Consider the following 24,696-nt stretch of genomic DNA (forward strand, 5'->3'; position numbering starts at 1 on the left):
GTTTAATGTTTTTTACCTAAAACAATATTGTTACTTAGGGATTTTGTTCACTGTATATAAATTCGGATCAGAAAAGTTAAAGGATCACTTAATTTTCGTCTATAATAAACGTGTAATTAAAACTTTCTTAAATATTTTGTAATAAAAATTTTATTTTGATATTTACACATAAAATGAAACTCGTAGTTGAAACGTCAAACTATTGATTTGACGATCTGTCAAACTATACTGTTTATCCGCATATATATACATATTATGCAGAAGTGTCTCAGTCGTTTTATTCAGAATTTATTATTTAATACATTCATAACATAAAAAGGATAGAAAATAATATTACATTTGTTATTAGATCTTGCAATTGCCATTATTAAATAAATGAATCATTTTATGAAGTCTTAATTTCAATACCATAATATACATAACCTATATAAAGTTTGCTGCTTGCAAGTTGATTTGATCATACTGTGATACATTCCTTTCTATTACAAAAACATGAGTGCTTATAACGTAATAACATCAGATTTTGTAAATGTATCCATTACTAACTCTGGTCACAACTCATATTGCATAGAACGGCGATTTCAAAAAGGAATAACAATTGATGAATTTAAAGTAAGAGTTTATTGTAATAGTTATTGTATATTATTGTTTGATATATGCTATTATATATTCTTATTTTAATTATATTAAAGGGAAAATTGGAACTTCTTACTGGTGGTAATCCAACAACAATGAAAATTGAAGTATATGACAAAAATGACAAATTAATTTGCATATTAGATAATGGTCAACGTTTATTAGGATCATATCCTATTGACGATGGAATGCGAATACATGTAAAATACATTTATAATATAAACATAGTAACATAGCATAAAAATTCTTTTCAACTGCAATGGTATTATACATATAAAAATTTTAGGTGATAGATAATTTTTCTTGTACTGAGGAAAATTTAAATAATGTAGAGAAATTTGAAATATCTGAAGAAGAATATGCTAAAAGATCAGGTAAAATAATTAATAATGTACAAATTATAATTATATAAATGTAAATACAGAGAGGATTTAGTTCATCCAAAAATATGCATTTCTATTTTAAAAAGTAATGTAATTATTGAATGCACATGCACAATTGCACTTATAAAAGGAACATATTCCTATAAATGTAATACTTTTTGAGCCATTTATTCCTTGACCTCTTTCTCTAATTGCACTGATAACAGAGTTATGATCTGAAAAAGTTGCACAGACTATTTCGTATATTTGTACTAAATGTTAAATTTCTAATGTTTCAGATACTGTAAAAGCATTCTTGGAGAAAAATAAACTAGGAAAATATAATGAGGAAGAAATGAAAAGAAGAGCAGAAGAAAAGAAGCAAGAAGAAGAAGCAGAAATAGCAGCTGCACAGTTATGTAAAGTTGGTGATCGTTGTGAAGTTTGTGTACCAAATCAACCAAAACGAAGAGCTACAATAATGTATGTTGGTAAGTATAGCTACTCCTGTTTAAATTTATTGCTTGATTATATTATCTTTGTTTATGATTTGTCTGTAGGTAAAACTGAGTTTAAAGAAGGTTGGTGGATTGGAGTAAAATATGATGAACCACTTGGTAAAAATAATGGAACGTAAGATCCTTATTATTATTTTATGCTTGCTATTTCTTATCATTATGTAGTTTATTTTTAATTTCTTGCATATTTTACTGTTATAGTGTCAATGGAAAAAGCTATTTCGAATGTTTACCGAAATATGGTGGCTTTGTAAAACCAATACATGTGAAAGTAGGAGATTTTCCTGAAGAAGAATTTGACTTGAATGAAGAACTATAAAACACAAACATGTTTTGCCAATCTGGTTTTCACTACAAATTATAACTGAAAGGAAATTTAAAATTAATAATATTTATTACACATATAAAAATGCTTAATATTTTCTTTGCTTTATTATATCCAACTTCCAGTTTACAGGATGTATCTCTTTAGTATGAAAATAATAATAAAAAAGAAATTGTGTCTTTTTATATTAATTATTGGTACGATAATATTTAAAAAATGATTTTCTTACAGCAGTATCATTTTTATATACTTTTACTGTTTTGTCTGCCTCTCTTGTAATTATATGAGTACCAGATATATTGAATGTACTACTAAATACTCCAGCTTCACTGTCCATTGAGTCCATTGAGTAAGCATTGGTAATTATACCTTAAAATATATTTATATAAATATCATAAACAATGCTGGAAATCAATTGAAAAAATACAATTTTTATATGAAGTATCATATTTACCCTGTTCTTCAGTTCCAAAAATTTCCATTGCCTGCTCCAGAAACTAGTACGCCATCGGCATTAACAGCTAAACAATTAACTATTGCATTATAGCCAGATAAATTCTGAATGAATTTTCCTTCTGAACATTTCCATTGCTTGATGTTATCTGGAGATGCTGATGCGAACATATATCTAATGAGCAACATAAATTAGATGAAGGAATTTATACATGTCGAACAATCTAAAGAAATAAAGTACACATACAGTGATGGATGAAAAGTCAACTCTTTTATTTTTCTTGTAACTTCTTAAAGTAGCTTCAGATCTTCCAATATCTAAATCCTATAATCATACAGTACAATTATGACTTCCAGTGATAAGCTAGTAAAAAAAATAAGTAAAAATATATATAGTTAAATATCTTTTTTAGGATATATATAACATGACATGATTTGATGAATCTTGATACCTGTGGTTCAGTTATTTGATGAATTACACTAGCAACTATGTTAATGTAACCAAGTGTATGTACATTTATTTTTGTTCACATGTTCCATACCCTTGCAGTAGAATCTCTACCTGCAATTACTAATACATCAGTATTAAGATCCAATGCCACAGAATATACTTGCTGATCTTCTCCACAAGAAAATAGATATGGATGTCTTCGAGAAAATGCAAGTTCACAAACACTAGTTAAAAAAACTTTTAATTTTTCACTTGTAAGATCCAATATCTGAAATTTTTAATAAGATAAGGGTTACTATGATCTACAAAATTTATAGGTAAAATTAGTCCATGAAACTGTATAAGATGAAATAGCTATATATTATGTAATTTAACAAAAATATTAAATAAAACAATAATCTTACTTTAATTATTCTGTCTGCAAATTCTGTTGCAAACCATACATTTCCTGGTTCAATAACCAAAATAATAAAAGATGATCACTAATAATCCTATATAATTTCCATGGTGCATGCCACTTGGGTTTTGTTGGGTTTTTTTGTAGTATGAATAATGACATATTAATTAAAAATTAATTAAAAATTAAAATTAATTAAAATTAATAAATTGAAATTCCTCCTGAATTTGCTTGCATTTTTACCACTATATCATTGTTTTATATAAAATTGTTTTATAAAAAATAAAAAAGGAATAACATAAATATAATTGATATAATAAATATATATTTATAAATACTACCTGGTAGTAGTGAATATATATTTTCAGTTTTGTTTTCATTTTGTGCTTTCATTATATTGTTAGCTTTGATAAGCTCTAATACAGAACTATAACAATCTTTTGCTTTTATGGATTTTTTCATTTTTCATCTGCAAAACATTATTTTATCACTTTCTTAATTTTTATTTAAATTGCAAATGCAAAATATACTTACAAGTTAAGATTCAGGTAGTAAAGTATCTTGATTTAATAAAAATATATTGTGTGTTATCTTTAAGGATCAAAATACAAGAGTATGTATAAAAAACATTATAATGTAAGAGAATGCCTTTGTACATCCTATGGAGAAAAAAAATAATTTGGCCATTTCTTATTTAAAAATCATTATGTAGTATAATTTATTTTCTGTTTACTCATAAAATTACTTAATAATATAATAATTACCTAATCTAAAAATGTGATCAATAATTATTTTAAAACAAAGTGCAGTGCTCACCATTTTTGTGATGTATTATATGAATATTGTCTCAATTAATATAAATTTAAAAATACCTTATAAGTACTCTAATTCTGTTATTGATACTTTACGAATAAATGTTATAATTTTAAATCTCTAACTATAGAGATTTTCATTTTAAAGTAATATAAATGGCAGCACTAAACCAAGATGTCGCCAGCTCTATAAACTATTATGTATTCTATAAGACGGAGACTTTCTCTCTAGAATAGCTATAAGTTTAATGATTTATACATATTGCACACTCTTTTATATCCACAAAAAGGGGTTTTAAAATTAAAAGAATATAAAAATTATATTTAGAGGATTTTAAAATAAAAGAAAGATTGTGTTTGAAGAATAAAATAATGGTAGCAGGGAAAAAATTGAATAAACTGAAAAGAAATAAATTTAATGTTGATTTATGGAAAGACGAAACCACAAGAGACATTGATACTAATTGGATGTCTTCGGATACAATCAGACATACATTAACACATTTTGGAGTAAAAAAAAAGAGAATACCTATTTCTTTGCGCAAAAAACCATCTAATATACCGGCAGTTGAGCCACCACATCCAGGAATGTCTTATAATCCTTCGTTTGAAGATCATCAAAATTTATTACATGAGGTGGCTCAAAAGGAAATAGAGCTTATAAAAGAAGAAGAACATCTTAATAGAGTTACCACAAAGATGTTCAGAAAGGTACATCTATCTATATTCATACATCGAAAGTAGATTATCATATTAGAATTTTATTCCAGGTTTCACCTGAAGAAAAAGAGAATGACTTGATAAAAGAAATGTCAGAGGGTCTAAAATCAGAAAATGATAGAAATCCTAATGAAGATGAGGATGATGACCCAACAGTAAGGTTTGTAAATTCAGTTGTTAGAAACCAGAAGAAAACACGTGTGCAGAGGCGCAAACAAAAAGAACAGAAAGACTTGGCACATAGAAAAAGACAGGAAAAGGTAGAAAGAAAAAAAAGCTCAGATATATATAAATTGAAATTATTAAACAGTCAGTTAGCTGCTAAAGAAAGGAAACAAAAAATATTAAGAGAAAAGAGGTTAAAAAAGAAAGCACTTAAAGAAGCAGGTACTAAAACTCTTAGTAAAGTTAAATTTGAACCCTTAGAACCTGATTTTAAATTATCTAATGAATTAACTGGAAATTTACGAAATACTGAGCCAGCTAATAGTCTGTTGAAAGACAGATTCAAGTCTCTTCAAAAAAGAAATATTGTTGCTCCTGCTAATATTAAACTGTAAGTATACTATAGTTTTTTACATAAATATAAAAAAATAGTACATTTCTGTTAGGTGAATGTGCTAAAAGATTCATTTTTACTAATTTTCTTTAGAATAATTTAAATATTTATAGTAGTTACATAAATTCTTTTTTCTTAAATATTAATTACATTTTCTTTTATATTTTATATTTTTGATACTTCCTTTTAATAAATTTATAGATTTTATTGATAATATCTACCTTTTATTATTACAGGAAACGAGACAAAGCTAGAGTGAAACGCTTTATAAAACCAGATCACAAAATTGATATGACAAAAATTGACATGAAATAGTCTAAACATGAAGTTATAATTTTTGTAAAATTATGTATATAAATAAAAGTTAAGTAATAATTGCTACGTTTATGTATAATATTAATAAATAGAAAACATTTTTTTACACAATTTATTGTCTATATAAAAAAAACTAAATTACTATTTGAATTACATGTTTTGAAAACATTATATCATATTAACATTATATCACGACTTATTATCTTTGTTAAGCATAAAAAGTTCTATTAAATAATTTAGGATACTAAAATCTGTAAGTATTATGCTAATAACAAGTAGATTTTGTATAAAAATAAAAAATTATGTTTTTCCAAAGAAATAATAATGCTGATAAATTAAAAAATACCTTTGCAAACAATTTTAAATAGTAGATTTTATTCTTCTATGATGTCAGATTATGATTCCTCTGCAAGCTCATAGTTTGCATTTAATTTGTATTAATTTTCTACATGAAAGTCAGCAGTATCTTTGAGAATATCTTCAATGAATGATTCTTGAGATTCCCTATCTTCAACAGATATTTCTTTTTGTTCCTCTACACCATCAATATATTTCATCTAATAAAATTGAATAATAAAAATTTCAAATATAATTAAATAATCCACATATATTACTTTGATAATATTTATTTACTTCATCTAAAGTTTCTTTACTCGATTCTTCTTCTATAAAGTCTACTGTTATCTCAAAATCAATATCTTCAGAGATGTCCTCTATATGTGACACAGATTCTAATTCTTGTGGTATAGTTTCAGACCTCAATTTATTTACATATGTTAATTTTTAAAAATTTTCTTATACAAAAATATTGCATTTTCGCAATATTTTGCAAAACTAAAAGTATATATAATTAATATATAATTAATGTAATTACTTACGATTTAATAATGTGGCTTCGAAATTTTAATTGTCTTTTAATAAGTAAATCTCTCAAGAATAAGAATGACTCAATACAACTTAATGTTATTAGATCCTTGCGACTAGAAGGATACTACAAAATATTCAAATATGCATACAATTAATGTAATACAAAATTAGTTTTTTAAATAATTAAAATAAATATCGAAACTTTAACGTTATTTACGCAGTTAAAAACTGAAATTAATATAGAAAGATATTTTAGCATACTTTTAGTAAACACATTGCATTATACTTCAAATCATAAATTGTTTCCAAAAGTGCTCTTATTTTGCATTCTAATCTTTTCAAAATATATCTCGCAACGCTAATTTTCGTTCTTTCTTTGTGAAGTAAAGCTTTCAGTGATGAGAAACGAAAATTAATGTCGTTCTCTTCTCGACGGGCATTTTCTATCAATATTAAGTATTTCTGTTCTGCATCAGGGTCAAGAATATTAATAGATGAAAGATATCCTTTTGTATTGTAAAACTTCTTCCTTAATCGTTTCAGTACTTCATTCTGTACTTTCGCGATTACTATATTTTCTCTTATAAAGGCAGTTCGTACACCCATTCTCTTTTTGTAATCGATTGCTGCATTTCTATACATAAAAAGGACATAATGTTACTAAACTTATATAAATATATATTATTACAAAATAATATACATAAAGTTAAATAATTATATATATTAATTTATTATTAATATATAATGCGTTATTTGTTATACATTTTTATGAAAAATTATTAATAAAAAATATTCAATGTAAATATATTTAAACAGAATAAAAGTATATTTCAAATTTTTGTAATATAAAGAAAAATGAAATCTAAAGTATTACTTGAGAATGATATTGGTGTCAATATTCGATGAAACTCTTGTAGAAATTTGTAATAATTCATTTTTTAACATAATATTTTCTCTCATTAATCTTTGATTTGGCAAATTTATATGTTTGTTAACTTCTTTCTGAAACTGTATCGCTAGATCATGAAGACAATCGTACATTTCATTTTTGACCCTGCATTGAAAAAGTCCTGTAAATCATTTTTTAACGAAAAACTTTCTCCTCATTTTTTGTTTATGATAAGATAAATTTTTTCAATGAAACGTATAACGAATAAGATATTAATACATTTCCTTATCGAATTCAATCTTTCGATTAATAATTTCCATCGTTTCTTTTATTCTTTCTTCATTCTCCACCATTTGCACCTCGTTTGCTTGGAACTTTTCTTTCAGTACATCTTGCATTTTTTTAAAATCTTCCAAAACATTAATTCTCACATCTAGAAAAATGGTCGAATTTTTTTTAGAAACATAATTTCTTACGAACAAATATCAAAGAACGGCAGAGTGTAAAAAGAATAAGGAAAAGAAATCTTTATAAGTTACTTAAGACTTTGATCTGAGAAATTAATTCAACCTTCGTTTTTTTGTACTTTCGAGCAAACAGTTCTATTTTCTCTTCGTGTAATCTCTTACTTTCTATTCGATCATTTTCTATGATGTCGATCTTTCCTTTTAAACTTTCTACTAAATTATTTTGGGTTGAAAGTAGTTTGTTTAAATTTGCAATCTCTTCAGTCGTTTCTGCATCTACTATAGCTGTTTGTTCATTTGTAGTTTCGATTGCATTTAGTAATTCGTCGTTTCTTTCGTCAAACCTAGATATTAATTTCGATACTGATCTCTAATACTTTCAAAAATGTCCTAATTTTTATCTTTTATTATACTACATAGTATTAAGATGTAGGAAAGCATAACGAAATTAGGAGATGTATTTATGAAGTTTAAATTCGTTTTTAACCTGTTTATTCTATTTTCAATATCTGCAATTTTAATACTATAAAAGGTTTTTTGTAAATTAATAATCGTTGGCAGTCTTTTTTGGTCTTCATCTTCATACGATTGTAATTGTGTTGACAATGAAATATTTCCCTTATCTTTGCCAAATAAATCCACCATTTTTCGTAAAATAAAAATTGAATACTCTTTCATATACCATATACTAGTGTATATGAAAGAAAATAATATAAAAGAAGATTGTCAGTGAATGTTAATATTGTATATATTATTTATGTTATATTGTATATGTTATTCGATTGTTATAAACAAAAACAATATTATGTCAGATTTTTACAATTTGTTATTAAATATTGCATTATCCTTTTTTATTTGGTATTAGTAAGTTTTTCTACATTTGTATTATCTTCTTTTCCTTATACACATGTAGATTTATTACTACAGCAATAAATTATTTTGTATTTATATAGTAATTGAAAAGAGGAAATAAAGATTATATATATATATATAAAATAAAGGTGTTGTATATATATATATATATAATGGTCGTTTATTAACTTACAACAGTGATTATTAATAATAATTGACTTCAATTTCAGTTCAATGAACTGTATGTTTTTGATTTATAAATGCACTTTGTCAATTTGTATATTTCCTTTGTAAGCAAAATTTCAATGTCAAGAACAAATTGTGTTGTTCATTTGTAGGTTATGTTACCAAGTATCACGGTAAATTTATACGTATAAATACACAATTAGTTGTATATCATCATCAACAATGTAACTTTTTTTAGTTTCGAGTTTTTATTTTTCCAGTTTTAGAAGCATATAGCCGATATTTGTACAATTTGGAGCTAACTTCAGTGATTCAATACAACAGAACAATATAACACGCAAAATTTTATAAAGCAGTGATGAAACAGCTGATCCATCGATTTTTAAGTGAATAACATATTTCGAAAGTCTAGTGATAATAAAACAATTGTAAAGCACTATCTTTTTCGTATGAAAAGATTATATTTTTGAAAGTGATCATAAATACTCATTTACGTGATAACCGAAAAGATGTGCGTTGACGTGTCTCAATGACGTAACTTTGTCTTTCTGCCACGAAAAGTCGAATCCACCGAAAGGATATTTTAAAATGAATTCGAGAATGTCTTTATCAAGCTGTTCAAACTAAAAGTAAGAGTCTAAGTATAATTACTACAATGTAATTTCTTTCATATTTTACGTTATATTCGTTGAAGTTTAGGTTATAGAACACAACAAAATAACATTTTTGTAAATATTGTATACAAAAAATGTTGATGTGTCAAACGTGGTTTAAAAGTTGAAGTTTTCCTATTATGATGGCTCAGTAACAAAATAAAAATTTTAATTTATAATACATTTATATCATAAAAGATATCTGTAGATTATCAATGGAAACATTTTTATAATATATGTTCTTTCTACTAAAAATTATCTATTGATAACTGATATTTATCTTATTGATATTGAATTGACAACTGAATTGATTTTATATTCACATCAAGGTCAGCTGATTAACAAATTACAATCAAAATATAATTTGGAAAAATGAAGCTAAGAAAAGAGTTGATTTTACTCTTGCTGGTGATGTCTGCTGCCTCAGAGTCAGATGTTTCCAAGAAACGATCAGATACTTCTGAGGAAGAAGCAGAAGAAGATGTTAGTTTAGAAGAAAATGCGTTTGAACATTTGCAAGAACTAAAGGCTTTGCATGACAGTATTTTGAAAATAGTACCAGCCAATGAACCATATCTTAATGATAAAATTACAAAAAGGAAAGAGGGAACGGAAAATGAACCAAAAACAAGGGATGAAAGTCCTGTAATGAAAAATGTCTGGATGAAAACAATGATAGCTCAAACTAAAAATATAGATTTACCAAATAGTAATTTAAGAATTGAAGAAGAGGATAATGAAACATGGGGTGAAGAAGAGCAACTTGAACCTCTTAGTGATGAGCCTCAAGAACCTCTTACTCCGGAGCAACAGGAAGGTATTTCAATTAAAGTTTATTGCAATTTTTATAATATAATTAATTTATATTTTCCGAATAAATAATTAGTTTACTATTTAATTAAAATAAATGTTTTATCATTTTCAGCGGAATTAATATTTAAGAAGGCACAGAGTCTCTTAAATGCAACACGCTCAAATAAAGAAGAAGCCTATAAGTTATTAACTTCTGCAGCAATTCTGGGACATCGAGAAGCTTGGTCTATGTTAGCATGGGCTCAGTTGTTGGGTACACAATTTGGTTCAGCTTCTTCTGGTCAAGATATTTCAGCAGCTTATGAAATTTTTAAGGAACTTGCTGAAACTGGTTTACCATCTGCTCATATGGTTTGTAAATTTTTTTTATATGTATTTATATGTTTTTTTATTTATAATATTGTAGGATCTTACTACAATTAGTTTATTTAAAATGGATTAAACAGGTGTTGGTTAAACAGGAAACGATGGTTGTTTAACGCGAGCTAAATACAATAACGTACTATAATTAAAACAACTAAATAGTTAATTTTCAACTCTCGTCACCACGGTTCCAACGCTCTCTCTCACGCGGACCACACCCTCTCGACAACGCAGTTCGCACTCTCTAACTTCTCAACTAACACTGACTATTAATTCGTTTTTCTCCCTTAGCATCCCTTTATCTTTTCTCTTAGCCCCACAACGCACGTGTTCCGCAACCGCTCGTGGCCAGGGTCACGTAGGCCTCTTCCGCGTAACTAATCGATTGAAGGACCGACGATACATTTTTGGGCCTGTCGGCACTTAGGCTTTCTCGCGACATTGTTTATGGTTCGCCCGGTATCTCTTAGACCTTTCGTCCACAATACTACAATATGTTACGTTATTACTATATGTATAAATGAATTCTTAATAAATAGGAGTTGTAAGTTAATAAATATCTATGGGCAAATTATTTTCAGGGTATGGGTTTTCTATATGCGACTGGATTAGGTGGAGTACAAGCATCACAAGCAAAGGCACTGCTACATTACACAGTAGCAGCACTTGGTGGAGATACTCGTGCACAAATGGCCTTAGGCTATCGTCACTGGGCTGGAATTACAACTCCAGCTTCTTGTGAGAGAGCTTTAGATTTTTATCGTAAAGTAGCCAACAAGGTTGCAGAAGAGGTTTCCCTTAGCGGAGGACCAGTTGTTCAGAGAATTAGACTTTTAGATGAACAGGAGAATCCAGCATACAGCTCAGGAATCTTTGATCAAGATCTAATAGAATATTACCAATTGTTAGCAAAAAAAGGAGATATACAAGCTCAGGTGGGATTAGGGCAATTACATTATCAAGGTGGAAGAGGTGTACCACTGGATCATGAAAGAGCATTACAATATTTTCAACATGCTGCTGATGCTGGAAATCCCCTTGCTATGGCTTTTCTAGGAAAGGTAATAAATATTCAATTTTAAACTAAATAGTAACTTATTACTTTCTATTATGCTATAGATATTTTTGGAAATTATATAATGTTGATATTCATTAAATTATATTTAATAGTATATCGTATTTTTATAGATTTATTTAGAAGGCAGTGATATAGTTAAACAGGATAATGAAACAGCATACAAATACTTCAAAAAAGCTGCTGAACTTGGAAATCCTGTTGGTCAGAGTGGATTAGGTCTTATGTATCTTTATGGAAGAGGAGTTGAAAGAGATACTGCAAAAGCTCTTCAGTACTTTAGCCAAGCTGCAGAGCAAGGATGGGTTGATGGACAACTTCAACTTGGCAATATGTATTTCAGTAAGATTAAAAAAATTCATTTTTTTACTTAATAAATTTTATACAATTTATTGTAGTTATCCTAATAACGCAATTGTCTAATAGGTGGTACAGGAGTAAGACGCGATTACAAATTAGCCAACAAGTATTTTAGTTTGGCTAGTCAGTCTGGTCATGTTTTGGCATTCTATAATTTGGCACAAATGCATGCTACTGGAACAGGCATGATGCGTAGTTGTCCAGCTGCTGTCGAACTTCTAAAAAATGTTGCAGAAAGGGGCAAATGGAGCGACCAACTAATGGTTGCTCACACAGATTACAGAGAAGGTAGAATAAACGAGGCTTTCGTCAATTATGCTCTCCTTGCAGAAATGGGTTATGAGGTAGCACAGAGTAATGCTGCATTTATATTGGATAAAGGAGAAACAACAATATTATCAGAAGAAGAGGGATTAGTTAGGGCTCTTGCTTTATGGGCAAGAGCAGCTGCTCAAGGATATTCTACTGCTCAGGTATGTTATCTTCTGCGTAAATTAAGTAAGGAAAATCATTTATCCGAAAACTATTGAATTATTATTAAAGATTTTATCTACTATTATTTACAAAGAATTTATTATAACAGGTTAAATTAGGAGATGCTCATTACTACGGTCGTGGAACAAAAGTTGACTATGAGGCTGCAGCTACTCATTATCGATCAGCGTCTGAGCAACAACATAATGCGCAAGCAATGTTTAACTTGGGATACATGCATGAACGTGGCTTGGGTCTTGCAAAAGATCGGCATCTTGCCAAACGATGTTATGATCTAGCGGCTGAAGCTAGTCCAGATGCAAGAATTCCTGTAGCACTGGCTCTCATTAAACTTTCATTTTTCTTTGGACTGGAATATCTGCAAGAATTTAGCCTTGCTGATCATTTAAATAAGTGGGACCAGCTTTTGGGTCAGAACTGGGACTTATATCTTATTGGATTGCTCACTGGCATGCTCAGTTTAATTATTTATTTTCGCAGGCCACAACCACCACCTCCACCTAGAATTAACTAGTTCTTAATTATCTTTTTTCGAATCTATTTCTCTTTTTCTTTTAGATGAAGTAAAGTTTGTTACTGATGGTTCATAAATACATGCACATGTGTGCATATCGATATGTTGTTTTTATTGAGCACCTTGTTTGTGTTTAGATTGTTTGAAATTCTAGTGAAATTGTGAACAGTTTGTATTTTAGAAATTTGATAGTGTGCGAGTATGTACAGATTTATGTATGTATTATTGATCTGTATTTATTATGTCAAATTCTGAAGTTGATAGATTTGATAATGGTTAAGTAATATTTTAGAATTCTTTAACTTCACTTATACATTGATTTTTTGCTTTCTGTATATATACAAAACGAAATCAGATTTTAAAGAAATCTTCACATTTTAAGCATTTGCCATTTGTTTAGTTTGTATGGATTTCTTTAAATTTTTAAATTGCAAATTATTCATAAATTGATTTGGAACAGATTTTTATATTTAATATTTCCATACATATATGTATGTATATTTCGAAAAAATATAGAAATGATAATAGAATCACAAAAAAAAGTGTAAATACTTACAAATAGAGTGAGTATAATGTTTAAGATAGAAAAAATATAAGATAGGAAACATCTTTTCATTATTATACATTTATATACAACAGGTAAGTTTCTAGGAAATATATTTTTATGATAATGTATAAAATGTATGTATAAATTAATAACATTAAAATTATGTTTTTTGATAAAGGTAAGATTTATGTAGAATACTTTATTTTACTTAAAATGATTTGTAAATTACGTCTTCATATATTGACATGGGTATGTTCTGTTCTAAAAGATGTCTTTTGACATAAATATTTGTGAATGAAGATACATCTTTAATGTATTAATGTATAAACATTCCTTCACCGATTATGATGTTTACAAATGTATTATTTATTATTATACATTAATAAAATTGTATTACAATTCTTTGAAAGGATTAAGAATATTATTTATTAGGTTTTTTCTGGACTATATTGAGTAGATATGCAAAGATTGAAGAAAGTTTTGAATGATAATAATGAAAAGAGAGTTTAAGCATAATTATAAAAGTTATTTGTACAGAAAAAAAGCAAATTTAATTTTTTGCGCAAAGTAATTTAGAGATATTATAATTAAATTACGTATATATGTTAGAATCTCTGAAAAAGATTCGAGAAGGCTTTGAAGATTAAACAGAAGAAATTATTTCATTATGAAATGATTTGTCAAATTCGTTCGTTACCGTGAAACTATAGAATTATCGATCTAACAAGAAATACCTTCGTATATTGTTCCTTAATGTGACGTACAAAGGTTTAATTCGTTTATAACCGGCATCTGATTGATAGAAATGCAACGGGCTAGAAGGAAAAAAAGCAAAAGTAAAAAAAAGAAAGTGAAAAAGAAATGTATCGACGAAAGGGAGACCCTGTCTTACGAACAAGAGATCTTAGATAACAACAGACAGTTGGCACGGTAAGTAAATTTACGTACAAATGTAGTAGATTTCAGGCTATTTAGTTAAATCATGATAAATATTTCGATTAATCGAAAATTGAGTTTGATTTCATTTTATTTATTATTAAATGTGTTGTTACAAAATATCGTGTTTGATTTTAAAAAACTTATTTCAAAATTTATGAATATACTGTATTTTATAATTTTTAATATACATATGTACAAACTATATAAATTATATATTATATATATTAAGAAAGAAATCGTTAAAAGGCTAATAAGATGTTACGACGCTGTATTTTATGCATACAACAAAAATTAAACAATGTGCGATTTAATGATCGATAAGACTCTATAATTTTTAAAAAATGAATATACATTTTATGAACTTGAACATTGTTTAATCCATTTTAGCGTTAAAATTATTTAATAATTAATAATTAATATTTGATGTGCAATTGAAATTATTTTCTTTTTTATTTACGATCGACATCCAAATATTTTCAGAAATAATTGTCGATACAATGTTTCCTTTATAAAATAAATGAACAATTTTTTTGTTCAAGATATTTTTTTTTATCAACGAAAATGTGAAAATGGTAATAAGAATAAAAAATACACCAACAGGATATAAAACGGTAGCTACAAAAACAGTTTCTTTTAAAAATAGTTTTTGTGCTACTAGAACTAACGAAAATATTTAAAGAATATAAAAATAAGAAAATAAAAAGGGTGAATTAAAAAATGAAACGGTTGAAATGTAAATATAATGCAAACTCGAAAGAATGTTTGGATTAATGGAAATAAATTAGATTGAGAAGTCGAAATGAAGAACTGGAGGAACAAGCAGAACTTGCAAAAGAGAAGTTCCGGCAGTTGGAAGAAGATCGCTCGGATGTAATCGCACATTTAAAAAGAAGTCTAGAAGAAAAAATCGAAGAGTCAAAGGAGCTTTCTGAAAGACTCACCGCTTTAGAAGAGTTGCGAAAAGATGAACTGGCTGCTTATAAGAAAAAGGAAGAAGCGATGGATAACGAATATCGCACGATGGAGAATAATTTGAGCGCAGAAGTTAAATTAGCTGGTGAAATATAACAGTTAAATTAAGTTTAATTATTTACGATTGATTTAATTAGCAACAAGGTCAATATATTGATGATATGATATCATTTTCTTCGAAAAATTTTTTTTATGTGTAGTGTTAGTAACTGTTTTAAGTGTATTGTAAGACAAACAAATTTTATTATGTAATATAATTCTTTTCTTTTGATTAGCTGGTAAATTAAATGCACTGGAAGATTGGCGATTAGCTCGACTCGATCTGTTACAAAAATTCGAGAAACAAGAACAGGAAATGGCTGAACAAGAAAAGCGACATAAGGAAGAACTTTACGAAGCTGAGAAGTCTGTGGTAGTCGGAAAATCAGTGTATGTTTTGTTAAAAGACTTGATTATGTTTAAAAAAGAAATTTCACCTTTATTTACATTTAATATCCCATATTTTTATATTCAATTACTTTTAGTTCCATATATTTTTACAATGAACTAATAAGTTATGAATTTTAATAATTCCAAAATATTTTATAAAAATGATTCATTCATCTAAAATATTTCGTATGAATAAATATGTCTAATTTTCTAAATATTTCGTGAAATATTTTGTGAAAAGACAAAATTCTATTTATGAACGAAGTTGTAATCTTATAGAGGTTTTCAAACTTAATTACATACATTTTGGATATTTACTATCCATGAAAGATGTCTGCAGATACTTTCTGAAATACTGTGAATCTATGTATCTCGCTTGTGATCGTTAAATCTAGGAATATAGAAAAATTTACGAGCCGATGATTGCGGTAACTGTATGCAATCGCGATGAATGTGTGCAGGATGCAGAAAGAGATGAAAGAACATTTGCAAATTTTATCGGAGAGACTTCTGAAGGCGGTCACATTGCGGATAACGGAAGTCATGAATCGTGCAATTCATGAAAACGTGGCATTGAATCGAGATCTTGATAAATTGCTGAAAACCAACAGAGAGCTTGATGCCATCAACATCGAACGCAAGAAAACGGAACAAACGTTAAGGCTGAAATGCGAATTGTTCGAAACCGAGACGCAGATAATATTGAATAAAACGCTGAAACAAAGGCATGCGATTCATCAAGTGGTCGAGGTGATATTATTATTATTATCGTTAAGGTTAAAATGAAATTTAGCTACCTCTATCGTCTTCGTATCAACAAACTAATATAGTTTAATTAATAACGTATTTCACATAAAAATAGATATAAAGTACAAGTAACAAGTGTATATAAATAATTCCACAGGAATATGAATCGTTGATTATGTATTATGGACAAGTACAGAGAAGTAATGTTCGTCTGAAGCAATTACAAAGTATCTTAGAAAATATAATTAAACGAAAAGATGCGCTCCTAGATAAGGAAATGAAACAATACGAAAAAAATATCTTGATGGCTAGAAATGAAAATAAACGATTAGTGAAAATAATTCAGAACAAAGAAAAAGAATTGGATGCACTTAAAACTATTTTGAATACTGCTACCATATTTCTTAACGAAGCTTTGCAGGTGGTTATGATTATTTAATTTCTCTTTCTTTTTTTTGACATTTAAATCTATTTTTCTATCAATTATTTTATATAAATAAATTTATATAGGTCACAGAAAAAGCTTACAATAACCAACAATGTCTTGGAAAAATGGCGCCAAAACTATTGCAGTCTCTCATGGAAATATTGCAAACTGAGACCATTATTAGTGCTGTAGATTACTCACCATCCGAGGTGCATTTTTTAATATTGAACCTAACTAATAAAGAACCATAAATCGAAAAGTTAAATCGTACATAAAAAGTTTAATTATAATTTAAAAACGATGTACACATATTTTATAGATTGATAATATTGATTGTAAATACACATTGGGATGTTTGGGACTTATTGAACCCATTAAAGAAGGGAAGGTTGCTAAAAAAGAAAAGAATGATATTCAAGAAGAAGTACAAGAAGGAGAATCATTGAAAGACTTGGAATGTATACCATCTTGCTTATTGAGTGATATTAGTTCCAGTGTTTCCTCTCCTAAAGAATAACCAATTTTGTATTGTGTATTTTAGTTGTGGTAATTGTTATATTGCCACATATATTAAATAACACAAAAATTATATTTGTAGAATAATATTTTCATCCGCAATATTTATGATTTTAAAACAATATTAATTAATATTTTATTTATATTGATAATTTAAAAAAAATGCGCAATAATATTTCCGTTTTTTAAATAGAATTAAAATTTAAACAGAATTGAAAGCAATGAATTTTATTCGTTATACAATCGAGCATATTTCATTTATGACACACTTAATGTTAAAGGTTTGTACAATGTACATATACATAGGTTTTTTGATTGAAATACTCTTTAAATTTTATACAGTCATATAAAAAAATATAATAAAAATAAATCAAGCTACCCATGGCATTTTAATTAATTAATTAAACGTATTAATAATTCACGCCATGAAATTGAATCGATCTATTAAATATATAACATGTTTTCTTCAAAATGGCTTCCCAAATATTCTAGCAAAGTTTGTTGGTTTCTCTTCGCGAAACACTCTGTATATATAAATTTCGATATATATACATATATATATTTACATAAAAAGAGAAAATAAAAAAGAATGCCTAAAAAGAAGCAAGGAAGGTTGGTGAAGTTATTTTAATAAATAATGATTTTAATAATTCATTTAACTATAACTTTTTAAATTATTATACAGAAGAATATTTTATTACAAAAATTTATATTTTGTCACTTTATAATAATTAAACTGTATATAACTTAATAAACGTTAGTAACGTTAAAATATTTAAAAAAACGTCCAGGACTTTTATTTGTGAACATAAAGATACAAAATGTGTAATTTATATAATAATACATTAAACGTCAAAAGAGGTTAGGTTATAAAATAAATATTAGAGTTTCATTCTTATCAATGTTGAAATAATAACAGAATAGAAAATTAATATGAAATTCAGTTAAGTATCTATTAATATAAATGTACTTAAATTAAGAAATAACTATTTCTTCACTATTTTTTTAATATTAGAAGAAGTATTATTCTTTTACATCTTTTTTTTAAATTTAATTCCTTATTTTTAATTTTAATTAAAAAATAATATTTATTTTATATACATATAGAGGTAAAACAAGAAAAGAAAAGAGGGAAGTTAATGAAGACAAGGAAAAGCAGTACTTCGAAGAAATTATTGATGTAGATGAAAATACAACAAAAGATTTTGAATTTCTATCAAATGCTCCAATTTCTAAAAATGATGACTTTGTTTTTCAATCAGAAAAAAATTGGGATGTTGATGTTTTCAAATACTCTGACTTTTTTACAATTGATCTAAAAACATTATCTGCAGCAATAGAAGCAATTTCATTTAATGAAAATGTTAATATTGATGCAAAGTATTTTACTGTAAGTTTAATAATATATCAGACTAATTTAGTTTAATCCTGACTCTTTAAAAAATAAGTAAATATTACTGAAATGTTATTAACCATTACAGGATGACCAATTAACAGATATCTACAATACTGTGGAACGAGGTAAAGAAAATTATAATAAAATATTAAGTGACTCAGAAAAGATGATTGTAAATAATACAAAACATGAAGACAAAAATCAGGATTCATTAGAAAATATAGCTGATGATTTAGACTTTTTATTGTCATGTCATGAACCTGTGACTGATCCTTTGACAGTTGTGAAATCTGTATCTCTTTCTTCCAGCTCTGGTATATGTTTATGCATATTTAGAATGAAATACTTTATTTGAAACTGTTACTTTTAAGAGGCTAATGAAATACATATTTGTTACAGATTCAAAAATAACAAATAAATCTAATAAGTCAACCAAATCTTTGGACTTAGAAAAGTGGCTAGATTCTATTTTAGATGAATAACTATGAATAATTTATTATATTGTTATCTCTGCAAAAATTTCAGAAAATCAAGAAAAATATTTCTGAATATTTGCATATGAACCAAAACAAAAAATTTATTTTTTCCTGAATAAACATTATTAAATAGGCATTAAATAGCATAACAAATAGATTAATAAAAATTAGAGTATATTCTTTTCTGTGATATATTTTAACTTTTTTTTTACATAGACATTTCAAATTTTATAACAGATATAGTTACACAATTTTCTTTTCAACAACATGTTGTATAAATCTGACACATATTTTTTATTTTATATTGTTGGATGATTGGATTACTTGTATAAAACATTTATTTGTAAGTTATTAATCTTTAAACACACTACCAATATCACTAAATCTAAGGCTAAATCACATTTCTAACTATAATCTAATACAAACAAATACATATCAAGGAACCATTTTTTTTTTTAAACAATTCATTGGTAATGTAAGAAATGCATTATCCAATCTGCTCTGTAGAGTAAAATTTTATTTTAATCACCAAACTGCATATTGAGAAATGCTGTCATTTTATCATAAACTATAAGCATAATTGCACCACCTGGACCTAATCGTAAGATCTTTGGTAACAATCCTTTATACAAGGCTCTAAATCTAAAATAAAAATATTCACAAGCTATGAATATTAAAAAGCATTTCATTGTGTACTTACTGATTGTTAATCAGATGCAATGAGATTATGCAAATAAAAGAAGAAACACTACATGTATGAAATTATTAAAAATAATATAATTGTATAATAGTAAAAAAAATAATTTAGAATGTCTAGAATAAATATAAGAATCTGAGTTAATAATTTTTTACCCTTCATTTTGATAAACTAAGTAAATAGTTTGCAGAGTACCCTTATACTGGATTGTTCCTTGTGGACCTTGAATACGACTTTTAGCAACATCAAAAGGTATGTTCATACAGGATGCCACTGTCCCAGCTGTAAAACCTATAGCAAACTAAAAAGATACATGTTCTTTTTCTAATTATATACTGATATTTATAATAAATATATATCCTTTTTCATTACTAAATTAATTATAATTAATATAAATGAAATGCCTTACATTTTAAGGCTGAAATATACCTTCAGAAACAGTTCTGGAACATATTCTTTTTGTTTATTCAGAAGAGGAATAATAGAACGATAAATCCCGAAATAAAAAGCATTGAAAACAGCATTTCTCATTATTGTAGCAGATAAACCTTTATTAAGACCATTTAGTCCAAAACCTTGGTTGTAAAGAATATGTCGAGTAACAGCAATAGTTGATGGACTATCATTGATATGTTTACGATTAGACTGCATTTGTACTTTAACTACTTCAAAAGGATTTATTAAAATTGCCTCTGTTACACCTGTTAAGAATCCAGCACAAAAAAATGCCTAAAAGGCATTATATAATTGTTAAAAATTTATGTATTTAGTAACATACTTTAAACATGTTATTTTATAATGTACATTACACATTGAAACATTCAGTTATAAAAGGTTTAAATATGTAAACAAGTATGGCTAGTTTACTTAAAAGAATGATACACTACTTATAATAATATAGCTAAAGTATTAAGAAACTAATTAATTAATAAAATTAAATAAAAAAGATATATTTGTATCTTATCCAAGTAAGTTGTAATATACCATAATAATCTTATAGCTATAATTATTTTTAAGAAGTAGATCACACTTGTTTGCCTATATATCTTATAAAACTTTCTCTAGACGTTTTTTTTATTAATAGAAGTACATCAAAGAAATTTTCCAATGGAATACATACCATTGACTGTGACGTGTGATTATTAAAAAACTTCTTGTACTGTTCAAAGGAGAAAAACTAAAAAATTAAAAGACATAGAAAAAATAGATATAATATTCATATTAAATTATTAATCTTTGAACTAGATTTCATTTTAACAATTTACAATGAAAATAATGAAAAAAAGAACTGTTTCATATTACATACTTTCACAGCTCTTTTAGGAGTTTCCATGATAATTGGCGGTAATATACCTTTCCAAAATGCTGCAACTCCCTCATTGTTATACATTTTATTCATACAATCTCTAATTCCTATGATAGAAATATAAATAAAAAAAATGTTTACAACTAATTAAAACAAAACATTAAAATACATATCACAATAAAGTAACGAAGGTAATGCTAAAATAAAAACATATACAAATAAACGATACAATGCCTGTATAGTAAAGAGCATCTTGAGTTCCCATTTTAACTTGCAATTGGAAACGTGTTTTAATAAGATCCATGGGGTGCATTATACAAGCTTCTACAAAACCTGCAGAACCACCTGCACCAATCTGAATGATAGCCTCCTTTACAAGATTTGATTTACGTTGGGTAATTTCTATATGTGCCATTTTGTTTCAGCCTTTTTTCCTAGGTGCTTAATTCATTAACTTTCTTAGCTTTTTATGAAAGAGAAAACATTATAATTTTCTTCTAGAGATTTTTCTTATACTTTATTTTGATATACATGTATATTTAAAAAATGATACATATATATACATATGTAATTAATATTATTCATTTATACAATTGATTCTTATAGTTTTACTTATTTAACATATTAAAAATATCAACCTACTTATGCAATTTAAATATTTTTTCATGTTGTGTTCTTTTATCTACTTATTAAATATTTTTATTTACTATTAAAAATATTATGAAATATTATGGAATAAATGAAGTTATAACAAAAATGTTTTGTAAGTAATCAAATTTAAATTAACTACTCTTTCTTATTGATCAAGTTTCATTACCACTGCTACTATATCGCAATTATCTACTTCATAATAAATTTTTTAAGAAAATATTCTTTGAGTATTTAAGTACTCAAGAAGAAATATTTTTTGATATAGAAAGTTTAGTAAAATGATTTGCCAAATTGATCTATGTTGTAAATTGCCAAACATAAATAAACAAAAAATATGTTTTTGGTAAACACATGCTTGTTTTAATTTTTATAAAAATATTGGGTTAATAAAAAACATATTATTTAGAACAATTTTTTTAACAAAAATGAATTTTTTCGTGCAAAAGAAAAAATGTTGTTACAACACTAACGAAGGAAATGAGATAATTACATCTTTAATATACGGTTTTACAATGACTATAACAAACTTATACTAAACCAAAGTACAGAAAATTATAAAAGCATGATAAGGCAATATCTTGTCACTCTCTTAAACAATATTACGTAATTACAATCTTTAAGTTAATTGTAAGTTAAGCCAGAATCTTAAAGCTGAAATGATTCGTTTTCAAATGCATTGCTATATGCGTTATTTTAAGTTAAAATTATGTATAAAATATTTAGTCAAAAACATTTTTTACTTTTCTGTGTATAATTTTAGAAAATTATCATACAGCTGAATTTATGTCAATTATATGAATGTACATTACGTATTTTCAAAATTATTTACTTTGAATTCAAATCGTCGATTTAAAACTAATCATCGAAAGTATTTATTAAACATTAAAAAAAAAAATCGAAGTTAGTTAATAGATAAATGTAAATATTTATAACAAATATTATTTAACACAGTTTATATATCACAGTCAAAAGAATAATTAATAATTCATCATTTATTAATTGATATAAAACCAAAATATTAAAGTAGAAAATATTGTTTAATTTAATTAAATACATTACATGCATTACAATTACAAATATATTCTTGACCATAGACTCAGACATATTCTTGACCAAATAATTTAATTTCTTAAACTAGCAGGAAGGAAAACTAGTTTATAAATATACTAGTTTCTTTGTTCAATCAAGGATATTAAAATTGTGCAGCACTTCTGATACATTTTTCTTTTATTTTTCTCACATTTATATTAGAATATCTAAATATACATTATGATTTTTATAATCGAAGACTTAATTTTAATGTAGATATTTTTCATTATACCACTTTATGCAATAATATAAAAATTCTATATCTTTTACATCCAAATAAGTAATGATATCTTTTATAATTAAAAGATACAGTTAAAGGATTTTATAAGTAAAAGATTAAGAAGAATAATTAAAGAATTCTAAATATCTTTAAAGTATATAACATTTATTTTCTAATATATTTCAAAAATATTGAACTGAAATTGAAGTTGAAAATATTACAAGGGATATGATTTTCTATTTTATACTGGATAAGTGTAGATACTCTATGTTTTTGAAAAAATCAACAGAATAATAGTACATACTATATATATAGTATTAATGGTGGTACTACTACTAATACTAGTATCTTCAAAAGTATAACTAAGCAATTTAAAACATAAAACACCTAACAACACATAAAACAACTTGATCTTTAACCATGCAATCTGCTAACTTTTGTATATTCTATATATTCTAGTTACTGTAGACTTAAAAAAGAGTATATTTTCTACACACATTAATTTTTATAGAAATATTTTTTCAAAAGATGTTACAAAATTTTGATTAATTAAAACAAAGCTATTGTATACAATAAAGAATTTTGTACACTAAAAAATTGAATATTTCCATCTAATAGATTTAGTGCTTTACATTTTCATTTGACTTGACTTTTCAATTGAATATTTTTATTTTGGGATCAAACAAACACTTCGTTGCTTTGTTACACTTTGTTACATTAAAACACTCCAATTAATTCTTTTCTTAGCCACAAAAATACAAGGAATGTTAATTACTGCTAGCATTGTTATTTACAAAAAATATAAATTTAGAACAAACGATGAATTAATTATATATTAATGTTTTAAAGCACGATAGTATAATTAGATCGCTGTTAGTTTTTAATCGCATCCATCATGCCAAGATATTCTGATTGGGTAAGTTAATTGTATATATAGATACTTTTATCAGTTGTTGAAATAGCCTCAGATAATAATGAATTCTTTATTCACCTTCGTGATATTCCGTTTCGTTTAAGTAAACCGTATTTGCAGCCTTGAATTATTATCGTTACCATTTTGTAGTTACAGTAGTTCCTTGTTGATTGACCGTCAGCATAATCAGTTTTTGAGGGAAATAATATGGGAAATATAGGAATCGTTCACAAAATGAATGCAAATTAGGTACGAATATTAAACATACTTGTCTATGGGGCACTGTGTT

The 24,696-nt window shown here is 26.4% G+C and overlaps 8 protein-coding genes and 1 long non-coding RNA gene across 12 annotated transcripts; 5 read left to right on the forward strand and 4 right to left on the reverse strand.

Moving 5' to 3' along the window:
* The first annotated feature begins 105 nt into the window (after positions 1 to 105).
* Positions 106 to 2,032, forward strand: TBCB (tubulin-binding cofactor B). Its single transcript, XM_069130077.1, has 6 exons — positions 106 to 612; positions 693 to 836; positions 923 to 1,010; positions 1,298 to 1,489; positions 1,559 to 1,631; positions 1,718 to 2,032. The coding sequence occupies exons 1-6, from the start codon at positions 493 to 495 to the stop codon at positions 1,833 to 1,835; spliced, it is 735 nt and encodes a 244-aa protein (XP_068986178.1). The 5' UTR covers positions 106 to 492; the 3' UTR covers positions 1,836 to 2,032.
* Positions 2,029 to 3,309, reverse strand: LOC138188355 (pleiotropic regulator 1). The gene is given in 8 exon segments (XM_081833778.1): positions 2,029 to 2,197; positions 2,199 to 2,210; positions 2,296 to 2,469; positions 2,542 to 2,571; positions 2,573 to 2,658; positions 2,747 to 3,013; positions 3,150 to 3,217; positions 3,220 to 3,309. Coding segments are annotated over 8 exon segments (891 nt in total). The 5' UTR covers positions 3,305 to 3,309.
* A 166-nt stretch (positions 3,310 to 3,475) lies between these two features.
* Positions 3,476 to 4,063, reverse strand: LOC138188361 (uncharacterized). Its single transcript, XR_011175482.1, has 3 exons — positions 3,907 to 4,063; positions 3,677 to 3,801; positions 3,476 to 3,611 (listed from the first exon to the last, which is right to left on the reverse strand). It is a non-coding gene; the product is annotated as an uncharacterized LOC138188361 (long non-coding RNA).
* Positions 4,064 to 4,180: 117 nt separating this feature from the next.
* On the forward strand, positions 4,181 to 5,614 carry LOC138188353 (ribosome biogenesis protein NOP53). The gene is made up of 3 exons (XM_069130072.1): positions 4,181 to 4,665; positions 4,725 to 5,230; positions 5,470 to 5,614. The coding sequence occupies exons 1-3, from the start codon at positions 4,327 to 4,329 to the stop codon at positions 5,546 to 5,548; spliced, it is 924 nt and encodes a 307-aa protein (XP_068986173.1). The 5' UTR covers positions 4,181 to 4,326; the 3' UTR covers positions 5,549 to 5,614.
* Positions 5,615 to 5,943: 329 nt separating this feature from the next.
* On the reverse strand, positions 5,944 to 8,953 carry LOC138188381 (cilia- and flagella-associated protein 157). Its single transcript, XM_081833779.1, is given in 9 exon segments — positions 5,944 to 6,105; positions 6,182 to 6,305; positions 6,427 to 6,539; positions 6,677 to 7,049; positions 7,290 to 7,469; positions 7,584 to 7,737; positions 7,844 to 8,115; positions 8,259 to 8,692; positions 8,817 to 8,953. Coding segments are annotated over 8 exon segments (1,569 nt in total). The 5' UTR covers positions 8,450 to 8,692; positions 8,817 to 8,953.
* Positions 8,954 to 8,989: 36 nt separating this feature from the next.
* Hrd3 (HMG-coA reductase degradation 3) lies at positions 8,990 to 13,183 on the forward strand. Its single transcript, XM_069130066.1, has 7 exons — positions 8,990 to 9,438; positions 9,792 to 10,279; positions 10,388 to 10,626; positions 11,220 to 11,699; positions 11,827 to 12,055; positions 12,140 to 12,546; positions 12,657 to 13,183. The coding sequence occupies exons 2-7, from the start codon at positions 9,835 to 9,837 to the stop codon at positions 13,080 to 13,082; spliced, it is 2,226 nt and encodes a 741-aa protein (XP_068986167.1). The 5' UTR covers positions 8,990 to 9,438; positions 9,792 to 9,834; the 3' UTR covers positions 13,083 to 13,183.
* Positions 13,184 to 14,252: 1,069 nt separating this feature from the next.
* On the forward strand, positions 14,253 to 18,220 carry LOC138188350 (cilia- and flagella-associated protein 157). Its single transcript, XM_069130067.1, has 7 exons — positions 14,253 to 14,559; positions 15,354 to 15,625; positions 15,816 to 15,969; positions 16,431 to 16,719; positions 16,874 to 17,137; positions 17,227 to 17,352; positions 17,463 to 18,220. The coding sequence occupies exons 1-7, from the start codon at positions 14,435 to 14,437 to the stop codon at positions 17,658 to 17,660; spliced, it is 1,428 nt and encodes a 475-aa protein (XP_068986168.1). The 5' UTR covers positions 14,253 to 14,434; the 3' UTR covers positions 17,661 to 18,220.
* On the forward strand, positions 18,096 to 19,984 carry LOC138188358 (uncharacterized). Its single transcript, XM_069130078.1, has 4 exons — positions 18,096 to 18,271; positions 18,767 to 19,049; positions 19,141 to 19,369; positions 19,455 to 19,984. Exons 1-4 carry the CDS (start codon positions 18,249 to 18,251, stop codon positions 19,535 to 19,537), a joined length of 618 nt encoding a protein of 205 aa, XP_068986179.1. The 5' UTR covers positions 18,096 to 18,248; the 3' UTR covers positions 19,538 to 19,984.
* Positions 19,689 to 24,627, reverse strand: LOC138188354 (mitochondrial 2-oxodicarboxylate carrier). Of its 4 annotated transcripts, none has more exons than XM_069130076.1 (7): positions 24,486 to 24,627; positions 21,769 to 21,975; positions 21,535 to 21,641; positions 21,349 to 21,405; positions 20,658 to 20,957; positions 20,384 to 20,529; positions 19,689 to 20,173 (listed from the first exon to the last, which is right to left on the reverse strand). In XM_069130076.1, exons 2-7 carry the CDS (start codon positions 21,947 to 21,949, stop codon positions 20,053 to 20,055), a joined length of 912 nt encoding a protein of 303 aa, XP_068986177.1. In that variant the 5' UTR covers positions 21,950 to 21,975; positions 24,486 to 24,627; the 3' UTR covers positions 19,689 to 20,052. The 4 variants fall into 4 exon arrangements, with proteins under 4 accessions (XP_068986177.1, XP_068986174.1, XP_068986176.1 ...); XM_069130073.1 differs by having other exon boundaries at positions 21,769 to 21,997; positions 24,486 to 24,626; XM_069130075.1 differs by lacking the exon at positions 24,486 to 24,627 and adding an exon at positions 22,676 to 23,053.
* Positions 24,628 to 24,696: the final 69 nt, after the last annotated feature.

Source organism: Bombus flavifrons, chromosome 16 (genome assembly GCF_040668555.2).
Source record: "Bombus flavifrons isolate JBK064 chromosome 16, iyBomFlav1_principal, whole genome shotgun sequence".
Taxonomy (NCBI): domain Eukaryota; kingdom Metazoa; phylum Arthropoda; class Insecta; order Hymenoptera; family Apidae; genus Bombus; species Bombus flavifrons.